Source organism: Malurus melanocephalus, unplaced genomic scaffold (assembly GCF_030028575.1).
Source record: "Malurus melanocephalus ecotype Western Australia unplaced genomic scaffold, MMel_1.1 scaffold_301, whole genome shotgun sequence".
Taxonomy (NCBI): Eukaryota; Metazoa; Chordata; class Aves; order Passeriformes; family Maluridae; genus Malurus; species Malurus melanocephalus.
This window is the reverse complement of record NW_026623533.1, coordinates 178423-191710: the sequence shown is the minus strand read 5'-3', so window position 1 is coordinate 191710 and position 13288 is coordinate 178423. Positions and strand designations below refer to the sequence as shown.

Below are 13288 nucleotides of genomic sequence, written 5' to 3'. Positions count from 1 at the left end.
ATTTGAGCAATTAATCCCTTTTATTTTGAATGAAGTGGGGAAAGTCAGTCAGACTTCAGAGATTTGGGGCTTCCTCATTTTCTGTTCCGGTAATTAACCAACTCTAGTGACAGTCTGCATGCTACAACTATATCCCCATTAGAAAGTACAGTTTGTAAAAACAAATTATAATGGTTTCTGTAAGAAAAGCTACAAAATTGTCAACATAATAGCGACTATGTCAAAATTTGTTTAACTGGAATTTCTTTAGTTGGAAAAGCCTCAGACTATGAGTCGCTGTTGTGTGCAGAAGCATGAGGCTTTCTGTTCTAGTGATCCATGTCTAGAATTTAATTTTAAAAACATCTCTGGAATGAATGTGTTATCTTGACCTGATATCTGGTGTCTCTCCTTTGAGAATTGCCTATTAAATAATTTTTAAAAAACAGTATAGTAGCACAGGGATCAATACAGATGTGTGTTTACTATGGACAGCACAACAACACAACAGAAGTATTAAAGCCAACATGACAGGGGTATGACACCAGGGGTATGACAGTGGTAAAGATACCCTTCCACTGTCAAGTCATAAAAATAAGCAAAATAGTAAAAAGGTCACTCTTTTCTTAATTATACTACTTTTATTTGCTTCTATAATTTTTCTGTTCTTTGTACTCACTTTGTTGTGACAAGGGATGAAAATGTCTCTATTTAACAGTTCCATACAGTATGTGCAGTTATCTTCAGTACAGTCTCTTACAGGCCTCCTGGTTGTTACATCAAGTGATTTCTCAATTTCCCAACTCTTAATGAACATTTCAATTTCCTCCATATTTGTAATTATGGTCATGTTTTGCATTTTCAGGTCATCACTAGGATCTCCATTACACACCCCTGGAGACAGAGCATCATATTCAAAGCACAAACAAACATGCCACATGCCTTCATTTGGGAAAGAAAGAGCACTTGATAAATTATGAACAACACTGCATCAGGCTGACCTGTGCAACTTAGTCACCTGAGTTCCCAAATTAAAGCAGCTCTATGTCCAATGTAGCTCCAGCTTCCTGCTTGTGTTTTTAGTTCTCAGCTCAATAGCTCAGTAAAACAAGCAGATCATAAAACATAGCTCATTATACCTTTCACAACAATTAACTTTTCACAGAAACTGCTACCAAAATGTGCTGTTGAGTGAAGCTAATTCACTGACATGGCACTAGTTCTGATCTCATTCTACTGAAAGGCAGTCAGCTCCTTGGGAGTAATGAATGGTTTCCAAATTAACTGCTTGTCACAGATGATTGGACATTATTGAAATTTAATTGAACATTCTAAATGCAAGAAGTTATGAAAGGAATCTTTTGATGAACAAATTGCTTTGCCTGGAGAAAATATTGTTCTTTCTCAATTTATTATTACAAAACCACTGTATAAAACAACCTTCCCAGACCACTGACACTCATTGTCTACCTGAATTCATTATTGTGTGTATTTTGTTGATTCATCAATTAAAATATATGATCTCTATAAGCACATAGAAAGTGACTAATTTCAAAACTTTAAACTTCATACTGGTGTTTTACATTTCAGGAACTGATCAGGCAAAGTTCCTCTATCTTGTTTTCACTTCTGCACTATTAACCATTGCCTAAGCCCTTTCCTTCGTGTTTTCAGCCCTGCAGTCTAATGCTCTCCGGGGTCCTTTGTTAGAACTAGACTGGCTTGGTGTGACAGGATGATACTCTTTTAGACAGCTTAAAGAATCCTCTGTATTTAAATGCCTTCCGCTGTATTTCTTATTTCTGGCTTATTTAAATGCCATCCTATATGGAGAAATAGAGAGGATGGCATTTAAATAAGAAGCATTTGACAGTAGCACCACTTTCCAGTATTCTTAACTCTTCTGCCTCTTGCTGCAGATCACAAACTGCTGAAATTAGAATTTGTAAGGCCATGCTACAGAATTACAGAATCAGTACAGTTAAAAACAAAGCCCATTTACCACATAGTCCTATGATTTTTTCTAGTATGAGAGGAAGTGGATTGGAGATTCCCAGACAAGAGAACGGGAAAGAAGAACTAAAGAAGGCTTCAGGCATACCGCAAAATAACAGGTAGCGCAACATTTTAAGCTAAGTTTGGAATTGCCTGCATAGTCTTCCTCTTTTTATCTTTTCATGATACAAGGAGGAACTATTCTGTAATTCTTCCTACATTTGACCTCATCCCACTCTTTCAGCATGCATAGACAAGATAGCATGATACTGGGGAAAGATGCAGGGCCAGCCAGCATTTACCTTCTCTCACTAGTGCTAGGAGAACTTTCCTTTTGTTCAAGTAGAATATAGCCATTGATTTTAAAGACTTGATTTGTCTATATTTATACTTAAAAGGTATCTGAATTGCTTTGTTTGCTTTTAAAACTAAAGCGGTTTTAATGATTATAAAAAAGTTCATTTTCCTTTTCAGTACGGGGTAGACTATGTAAAATTACAAACTGCCAGAAAAATGAACATTTATTAAAAAATTAAAGTAATTTTGAATTACCCGATTACACTTTTCCATATTTTCCATACTGGCAGAGTTATTAAGAGGCTTTAGGGAAGCCTGAAATATTCTAAATTTACTGTCATTGTAATTCAAGACTGTGATACCTCAGCATAGTTTTGGACACTAGGCTAAACCTCAAGAGGTCTAAATTCAGATTCTAAATTCGCTGTCCTCAGGAGACTTGGACCCTTCCCAAAATACAACTTCTGTCAGTATTTTCACAGCAATAAGCTGCCACTGCTAACATCAGAGTTATTTTTTTCTCCATAATCACTGAAATATACTGTCACTACCTGAACTTCTTTAGCAGCCACCTCTTCACTAAAAATTTTCTTTTCTTTACGTGACTTCAACAATACTCTTAAAACAGGCAGAAATTATTAAAAGAAGTATTTTTTTAAGTTATTTAGATAGAATGTACTGATCACTCTTGTTCTGCGAAGTATTTTATTAGCCTGCAGTGCTTTCAAGCAGAATGATTAATTTATCATTATTAATCAACACTATTTCACAAGCCCTCACATAGGATTGTCAGCACAGCTAAGGAGGGTCACAAAGTGAGCTATAGGGACAGCTGGCCACAGACACAAAAGGGAGTTGCAAATTTCAATTGGAAAGTTATTGAATGAGAAAAAAATTGCCACTATTGGCTCACCACAAAGTCCTTCTGTCTCCCTCGAAGTGTTGGAGTGTAATCCATACTGTATATCTATGATGCCTGTAACATGAGCCCACTTGATGCTAACACCAGCTGGGGTATTAACGACATATATTGCACCAGTATCCTGAATACTCAGCCCCTCTTTTGCAAATGGTAATAGCTGAATCACAGAATCCACGACTACCTAAAATAAACCAATCACATTTTAGATACAAAGCCAGATTGCAAATATGTATTTTATATGTATTTCTGTTTTATAACCGAAGATATTTTTTCACAGCCTCTGCCACATATAACAGTCACAGTACTTAATTAAAGAGCTTCCCATCAGTGCCACTTCCAAAAACTGGAAATGAAACAGGCATGAGAAAAAAAAAAACAAACTACTAATTAAAGAAAGAATAAATCTTATTTATCACATACTGTATGATAAAACCTCATTCCAATTATTCAAAGTCATCTCTCATTATTGACTAGCAGGAAAAGCAACCTAAGTATTTACCATTTCTATATTTCTAGGGTTTCTGGAAGTAGTCTCCAGCAGTATAAACCTGCTTTTGCACCTTTATTGAAATCTCAAAAGAACTTTAAAGTGTCATTTTGGAAATTGAAATGGAATTGGAAATTCATTTAAATTCATTTAAATGAAACATGGTATCAGAAACAGATACTGTTTTGCTTCTAGCATACCTTGAATTACTGGGAACCTGAACTGCAAAAGTAATCCTAATCTTGTAGTATTTTATTTTAATACTGATTTATCACATTCTACAACAGAATCACTCTCCAGCTATTTCTAAGAGTATGCACACAGTTGATATATACTTACTTTTCTTGCTAAACGATTGATAAGTATTTGACTTGTGCGTGTTGTGACATTTAATTTCTTAAAACAAAGCCCTGACGTGTTTGCAGGTGGCACCTTGAAAGAAAAGCGACAAACAGGCTCAGTTACTATTGTTTTTCTAATTCTGTGCCAGCACTATTGGAATTTCTTTATATTAATTAATTTTTTTAATATTTCTGTATTTTATAAATAGCAAAATAAACAAGCACTTACTAGTTTTCTGATTGAATTTGCACTCTGAAAAACATTAAAAATAAATTAATTTTTAATGCAGCATTTTTATTTACCAATAAATAAGTTTATTTAGCAAAAATAAGTAACTATTTTCATTGTCCTTCAAGTTCTTTTACAATCAGCTACATAATTAAACTAATCTAATATATTCCTTATAAATAATAAAAATACACACTTTCCAGGTAATTCAGTGCATATGCTGAAAGGCCTTTCCAAAAATATTTTTTAAAGACTAAAAATACAGACAATTTAAAGCTTGTCTGTGTATGTGTTCTGCATTCCCACCTCCAGACTGCAATCAGGAAACAGTGAAGAGAGCAATTTAATAGAAAACACCTAGAACAATGCAAGACTGTGGCCCTAAACAGTCTTAGAGTTCAAGTGTATAGTTGGCCAGTGAGAGTAAATAAGAGGGATGGGAAGGAAAGAAGCCTGTTGAAGCCCTTCATCACTGACTGGTGTATCTACAAACTGAAGATGGAAACTCAATCCATTTGTTCAAGGGCTGCATAAATTAGGGAAATGAGAAGGAAATGCATGTACAGACTCCAAGGATGAGACTGCATTGACCTAAACTGGCAATCTTAAAAGAAGTTGTATCCCCTCTGTAGACAATGCTGAGTTAGCTCACTACAAAGAACAACACATCATATAGTCATTAACACTTTCCTAAAATAATGGCAAAATATATTTTGTGACTATTAAAAAGGTTTTATTATTTTGACCATATTGGAAAGTATAAATTAGAGGTTACAAGAACACTTCTGTGTGGAGAGCCTGAAAGAAGACATGCATATTCAGAAATTATATCACCTCTGATAATTTAAAAGGAACCTACATTTGAATTTCCTTTAACATAACAATTACTGTTTAACTCAGGATAAAATTCCTTCCTCTAGACAGTATTATTAAGCATGCCTCTTGAAAATTAAATAGCTTGGCATTTTTTATTGAATATATATATATAATATATATATACTTTTATATATATACTATATATATAGTATATATATATATACTTTTATATATAAGTTTGAATTGACACATTTTTGCAGAATTTCAAAACTATAACACAAAAGTTTAAGAAACAATTATAATTATTACAGAAGTGCAAGAACCTTACCTGATTAGTGGGACATTTTTCAATATGAGCAACAATAATTTCTCCTGGTAACTTGACTAAAACATAGGAAGCCATATTACAGAGGGCTACGTTGTTTCCATCAAACGTAATGACACTCAGTTCAGACAGTACAGAACACTGACCTAAAAAAGAACTGTCATTTAATGAGGTTACCACAAAACTGAATACAGGGCATTTCTAAAAACTTTCAGTTCTAACAGATCTGCTTTTGCATTTACATTCACAGATAGATAGACAGATGGATGGGTAGACGACCATGTTCTGCAGATAACATATTGAGCCATAAGCAGAAATGTGTAGGTCACTCAGTGGAAATAATTTAACCTGCTTCTGTGTGCCCAGTGTAGGGGAGAATGTTTACATTTGGTAAACATTTTCACAATTGTGAAAATTTTGGTGAAATTTTCACCAAAGTCAGTGTTTCACCGGCAAGGTCAATGAATCTGTAAAGTGTGAGATAAAATATACACATAAAAACATAAGGTTTTTTCTAGATACTGCAAAGGATTTATCTGTCTTATCTTAAAACAAGCGTAAAGTGCAATATCGGTTTCATTAATGCTGCATGGATTTAAATATTACTTCTCTTTAGCCTTTTTGATCCCTTGGCAGACACTCATCCACCAGTTTCAGCAGTTTATAATAATGAATAAAAACTGCAATCAGAGCTAAATGAAACATTGGGGCTCTGTCTTCCAGAAAAGCTAGTATTTAACTTATTTTTCTTCATGGAATGTTGAAATCCTAACATTTCTACTGATAGAAATTCTGAAAACTCTAAGCCAAAAAATATTGATGTTCATGCTGGAGATGTCATTTCAATATTTTCATTAAAAAAAATATTTTCCTGAATGTTGATTCAAAGGTATCAAAACATTCAGTATATTTCATTGTGCTTTGCTGATGAATAGCTCTTTTTAAGTCATTCCAATATTTAACCTCATATTTCCATTGTAATAAATCTTTCATTCACTACTTGAAAATTATAAATCAAGGCTCCATGTTTTATCTAAAAATAAAACAGTGACTTACAGGGACATTCCCATTCTGGACAACAGCTATCAGTGTTGACTTGAACTGGCATTCCTCGAAAACCACAGTCTGGCTTCTGCACATCCTTAGGGCAGTTCCTTGAAAGATTGTACAACATCCAACCCATATTAACACACACATACTGGCTACATTTGTCGACAGGTTCGAGGTATCTTGGCTGTCACATAAAAAAAGAAACAAAAAAAAACCCAGACTCGACTTTCAGGTCATTTGCCTTATGAAGTCCAAGTGATTACTTGTCCATCTCCCTGAGAGAGAATCAGCCCATCTACCTGCCCCTCATCAGTTATTCTGGAATGGTTTGCATTTGTGTGTTTGTGACCAGTGATAACAATGCATGTCCATTCACCCACGCCCTTCCCTTTGGTGGAATACCCTGTTTAAAGCATTACGCATTGAGGCTAGATGTTAGGATCATTAATAATCTGAAGCGTTTTAAGAACCACAAAATCATGCATTCCCATAATTCTTAACCRTATGACAAAGAGACAAGTTCAAAAAGGAAATACAGGGTGAGACTATGCACAAACACCAAAATCCCAAGGATTATGGCTTTTTCTACCTCAGAAATATATTTAGCCATCTAGAGCAATCACATAGCTTCAAAGTAATTTTTTTCTTCAGAGTAATAGATCCAAGTTTCAGAATATACCAGGGCAGTGTAACAGCAGCAATAAAACTATCCTCTAAGAATAACTAAGTATTTTTAAACAAGCAAATTAAATAGAAAATAGGAACTATTTTAAATCTCTGGTAAAACATATGTAGCATTACAGGACAGACTGAAAATTAATATATATTTTAACACGTAGGTGCAAATAAAACTGATCATACCACACACTCAGAAGATGTAGACATCAGTGTATGCATCATGGTGCCAAAGTAAGCCTTGTCAGCTACAGCTGTCGTTTCTGAAAAGGAAGGCAGAGCCATTCTACCACTAGAATGAGACAAATCTATTACACTTCTGGTTTGCGGCTCTATGGCCTTTGTTACACTAAAATAAGGTGTAATGGGTTTCTGTGATGGGATTTTGGACCTATCTGATGTTGTCACCCCCTGGACTCCAGAAATAGAGATATTTTTGACTGGGGTTGTATTTTTTGAAAAACGCAAACTCTCAACTGCAGTTACTGGCAAATAAGGTTGGGAAGATTTGTCAGTTGTGGTTGTCTTTGTCTTGGTAGCATTTCTTTGCTCATGAGAAGTCTGACCACCTTCTGAAATATCCACAGTTTTTTCAAATGAAGTTGTGTATTTAACTTCTGATGCTATGTATGAGGTACTCTTCTTCTGTGATAATGGACTTGTAGTACCAGTTGTTTTCATGATTTTAATTTTTGGAGTTTCTCTAGTGCTCTGTGAAGCCTGAGTTACTGCAGTTGTAAATAAAGATTTGTGTGTTTTTATGGTGGTAGGAACTGAAGCTGAAGCCATATAAAAATCCAAATTGACAACAAAAGAATCAGTGGTTTTTGTAGTAATCCTAGAGCCTAGGGTAGTGCCTGAAGTAACTAATAAACTGGCTGAAGAAATAGGCAGAATTTTTGCAAAAATATAAGGTGCTTTTGAGGATGTAGCATTCACTGTTGTGTTCATGATCATTGGTGTAGTGGATGGAGTGATGATTCCAGCTGATACGGCTGAGAATGTTCCATCTTCTTCTGAAGAACTTATCGAAGAACTCTGTTTTCCTAGAGAAACATTAGAGATATGAGTACTCTTAGGAGGAGGTGGAAGCATAGAGGCCTGGCTTTCTAAAGTGACTTCAGAAGCTGTAGGTATTAGTAAAGAGGATGGTTTTAGTGCTGCTGAAAGGCTGGTAGAGAGACCAGTTTTTAAAGTGAATTTAGTAAAATCCACCTATGAAGTTGCAACGTCTATGACTAGAAGTTTTGAAGTTTTTTGCATATCTAGAGATGAAATTGATGCTTGGGTAGCAGTAATATTTTGTGTTAGGGATGATGTGCTACTGACCATGGGAATCAATGAAGAACTTTTAGTCTGAGATGTCACATAAGATGGTACTGATGTTGATAACAAGGTTGTAAATAGAGACCATGACCTTGTAAAAGAAGGATTTTTAGGAATGAAAGTACCTGAACTTTGAGCCAAATAGTCAGTTTTCAATTCTCTATCTGAACTTTTTGGGTACTCTATAAGTTATGAAGCAGTTACTAATGTAGCATTTAGAGGTAATACCAGTATCCTGAGAGGGAAGACTGTAGACATAATGGATTTCATTGGCTTTTTAGAAACGGATGACAATGAAAAGGAATCAGTGTGCATTATATACTTATTTTCTGTTGAGGCTTTACTTACTACAGATATATCAAAGACTGTTGAATTGACCAGAGGATTGGAAGCAGCAGAAGGAAATTTATAAAGACTTTTGGAGGCAATGGTGGCATCTGCCACAGATTTGGGCTTCAAGGAGGTAAACAGAGAATGCACTGGTGTAGATACTGTGCATGTTGCAGAAGTGTTTTTAGTGACTTGAGAAACAACTTGAGGTGAAGATACAGTCATTGTTGGCAGAGCAGCAGAAATACTGCCCTTTTTTAATGGAGATGTCTGCCTGGGAACAGTCGTTGAAATTTTCACTGAAGATGAAAATGGCTTTGGAGAAAAATTAACTGAAGAAGCTGCATCTAATGATATCAGAGAAGTTTTAGACAAGGGCTTTGCTGTTTTAAAATAAGAGACTGTGATTAATTGAGGAAAACTTGTCTCAGAGCTAGAAAATCTAGCGATCATACGAATCTGAGGAACAGTTGAAGTCAGTGCAGAAATGGGTGTCGGGTAAACTGCAGTTTGACCAATGGCAGACCTAGTTCTAATGGACAAACTAGATCTAGGAGAAGCAGATGTGCTTAGTGTCAATTGTGGACCTAGAAGAAATACAGGGTCTTGTGAAGAAAGTCTTGTGAAAGTTGCTCTATCAGCCAGCAAACCTGACAAAGACACTTYGGAGTATGCTCCCTTGGAATGACTTATTGAAGGACTTTGACTCTTCCCAATCCCTGCAGGCAGCTCAGAAGTGACAAAAGATGTCTTGGAGGTTAAACTTGTTAGCGCTAAGGAAGGGTGAACTGCTCCTAGCTGAGTGGTTGATATTTTAAGTGAAAATGGAACTACCACTAGAGAAGTGGGTGTTAATAATGCAGAATGTGTTGGAATAGGATTTGCACTGAACAGAGTTGTTGGAGTTGCTACTGTAATGGGTAAAGTTATATGTGATGTGACTGCTGAGGCTTGAAGAAGAATTGGAAAATTTGTTGAAGAGATGAGTTTGGAAAGGACAGTAGGGCTGGCTGTGCTGTGTAGTACATCAGAAGGCTCCACTGTACTTGGTAATGAAAATGTTGAATAGGTGGCTGCATTAGATGTTTCCAATGAATAAAAGTCTGTAATGGACTGTGCTGACACATCCATTCCTCTTGAAGTTGTGTTTGCATTCATGGTTATTTTGTCTGTCACACCAATGTGAGTTGACTCATTCCCTGAAGCAACAAATAAAGGAGTTGTCTGAGGAAATCTCTCCAGGGTAGCATCCATGTGAGAGACAAACAGTGAAGGTTTCAGTCCAATTTCTGATTCAGTAGGTGCCATAGGTATGCCTAAAAGGAAAAAATGTGTGTTTAACTGTCTTTTATGGATTATTAGTAAAGAAAAATAGCAAATCTCTCTCTACTCAAACCCCATTTATATATTAGCAAATCAGATCTTGCCCATGGTTCCAGGTTGTCTGATGACTTTGAGGAACTCAGCTGACTCAAAATATTTTCTAATTTTCTCTGCAAATGAAGTAGTTAATTTCTTATTATTTGCAAAAAAACTTGATTTTGCAGAGTAGTTTTGAAGCAACAAGGCAATTCTATAGAAAATTCAGTGAATCCAAAATATTAAAATATTTGGAATACATACATTACATCATTGGAAGATAGTATACTAGACAAGATAAAAGATAACTTAGTGCTAGCAAATACCAAGCATAATGTAATTAATTGAAAATTTGTAAAATAACATAATATTAAAATGGCATTTTAATGTTAAAATGAAACTTTATCCCCCAAAATAAGCAAATAATGTGGTATCTTTATCACCAGAAGTTATTAAATAGATGAGTTGAATTTGTTAGTGGTGTGTCATCATCTGAAAAGACTGAATTTTTTGTCACAGCAGCAGTTCTTTCCTTTGGGATCTTTCCCTTATAGATGTGTACTATACTAGGATTATACTGTCAAATACAGTTGCTCTGAGTATAAAATAATCTCAATTGGTTATTTATTACTCACTATTAGAGATACAAGAGAATTCAACTTAAAAGATAGCTTCTTTGAATGCAGAAGTTGTATTTTGGGTGACTGGGAATGAAGTCTCAGAGAGACAATCTTCAACAGAAAGATGTTCTGATCAAGAATTTAAGTTTTAAAAATGCACATTTGATTAATCCCTTCCGGGATTCTCTAGAGTAATTTTTTAGAGTAGATAGATATAAAAAAAGAATACTTACAGTCTTCTGGATAAACACATCTAAGTGTGACCTCATCAAGGATCATGTTTTTGGGACAGTATGGCATGCATCCTTCAACCCTTTAAAATAATGCATAGTCAGCTCTAAAGCCATATTAGAAGTATAAGTTAATGTGAAATTATTTTACTTTGCTGAAACAAACTATTAGAATGTCTTACCTATCAGAGTTCTGAGAACTTTCCAAAGAAATTATGAAAGCAGATTTTTGAGGCATTTCAACGTCAAAAAGTTATTGAGCAGCAAAATTCTATTTCTAAACTGTTTGATTGCATGGGCTGATGAACATGACAGCTTGTTGACCATTCTGCTTCCACAGCCACCTGGAAGTTTGGATCCCTAAGCAGTAAGGCTGTCCACAGAATGATGAGCTTCTCTACAAGACTACCCAGGTATGTTCATTTGAGATTTTTAAGTATTTAGACTGACTCTACAAAGCCTTTTTCTCCTGTCCTTTCAACAGAGGAGAGTGCAGATAAATCACTATATTTCCATGGGTTTTTTTTTAAATTCTGAGAGGACTTTTCAATAAGAAAATCATCATATTAACCAGTATGCCCATAAGAAAAAAGCTAAGAATGCCAGCAGAGAAAATTAGCCATATTAGAAGCATTACTAATCATAAATTGCAAATACCTAGGGAGCCTGAAATTCAAAATATCCTTTCTTTTTCACCACATTGTCTCTTGAGCTTTTAGGCATTTTTCCTTTTTGTTTGCTGTGGTTTCATAGAGGCCAGGGGAGAACCATGGAGACAGGAAATCTATTTACTAAATCACAAGCTAACATCACCTTTCTGAAATCACTCTCTTCATGCTACTGAGCTTCTCCCAGTATAAAAGTTCCCTCTTCTCACAGGAGAGGGCGTATTTCTCCCTTAATATTCCTACCGTCTTTGATCTCTGTTGCATCAACACCAGAACGATGAAGTCGTTTTAGCATCATGCTATGCTGGTTTAGGATGCAACCATGAAGCCATAGAAGACAGCCTTCATTTAATTTAATATCTTTCTATTTAACAACTATCAGAAGCTAATCCTCTGGGCTAAATACAAACCCTCTTATTCTTGTGTAGAAAGATTGCATGTAAACAGGAATATACACCATGAGAAATTAGATGTGTGTTACAAATGCTTTCATATGACTTGTGAGACCTTATCACAAGAGTGCTATTGAAATCTGGATAGTAAAAATAAATGGATATTGTAGAAGCAGTAATTTTCAGAAAGCATACTGTATGCTTACTACAAAAAATATATAGTAGCAATATAAGATTAGTTTTACTTACAGAGGAAGAAATTTACATGCTATTCCTTCAGGATCACTACATGTCTTAAAACAAGGATTAGCACAAGATTCGTATCGCCATTCACACATCCTTCGATAAGGCACAGAAGCACTGAGTTCTGAGAAGGAAAGAAAGGGTATTATTTATTAATTCTATAGTCAATAAACAATAAATTTAGAGCATTTTCTACAACACATACTGGGATTTTCAGATAAATGAAGAAATTAAAACCAAGTAGACAAGTTCTTCAGAACTTTCAAATAGGGGAGTTTGTTCAGTTTCAAGTATTTTAAATTCGTTCAAGCTAAAAGACATTTCAAGCTTTAACAATAAAACCAGCTACTCACTTTTAAAATATACTCTGTTTTAAAACCTAGAAGATCAGTTAAACATAGTGAAGGTACTGTTGGTTGCAGATGTAACACAATTAACTAATTCATTTAAAAGAATAGATATCTATAGATTATTAATGACATATTAATATGCATCATTTTGTGACATGCCACTTTCATTTTGAAAGACTAAACCAATTAAAATGTTTAAAGATAAAGTGGATATAAATACCTGAAAAAAATAGAAAATAATAGCATTTTGAGATGGAATGGAAGACCAAGAAAGAGAGTAACTAAAAATAGGATATATTTTTACTATTTATGATGAAAGGCAAGAAAGAAAGAAAGTGCTCTGAAGACAAGCAGAAAAAGAATATTTATCCCTGATCATTATGGAAAATTTACCTTCAATACTAAAGCTACTGAAACGTTTGAATTCTTCTGAATTATCGTACTTTTCTGCTTTAACATTGGATGAGGTGAGAATGATGAAAAAGCCTTTTTTACTGTGCAGTTCGAAGGCACTGAGCCCTGGACTCCAGAGACCCTGGTGGTGGAAGAAGGTGGCTCGTCTCTGAAAGCAGGCACTTGCCCGCCACTGCTCCAAGCCAATGGTTTCATTGTCGTGTACATACAGGAAGTAGTTCGGTCTTTCAGCAGATTCAA

The 13288-nt window shown here is 35.1% G+C and overlaps 1 protein-coding gene across 1 annotated transcript in view; it reads right to left on the bottom strand.

Annotated features, from left to right (window-relative positions):
* Positions 1–13288, bottom strand: part of OTOGL (otogelin like) — an 88566-nt gene that overhangs the window by 17627 nt on the left and 57651 nt on the right. Inside the window, exons 33-43 of the mRNA XM_057377133.1 lie at positions 13028–13288; positions 12291–12408; positions 10985–11064; positions 8791–10088; positions 7303–8331; positions 6448–6625; positions 5395–5537; positions 4251–4274; positions 4020–4112; positions 3185–3374; positions 659–873 (exon numbers count right to left, since the gene is read on the bottom strand). Of these exons, the coding sequence (XP_057233116.1) occupies positions 659–873; positions 3185–3374; positions 4020–4112; positions 4251–4274; positions 5395–5537; positions 6448–6625; positions 7303–8331; positions 8791–10088; positions 10985–11064; positions 12291–12408; positions 13028–13288 (3629 nt within the window). The remainder of the gene's footprint in view (positions 1–658; positions 874–3184; positions 3375–4019; positions 4113–4250; positions 4275–5394; positions 5538–6447; positions 6626–7302; positions 8332–8790; positions 10089–10984; positions 11065–12290; positions 12409–13027) is intronic.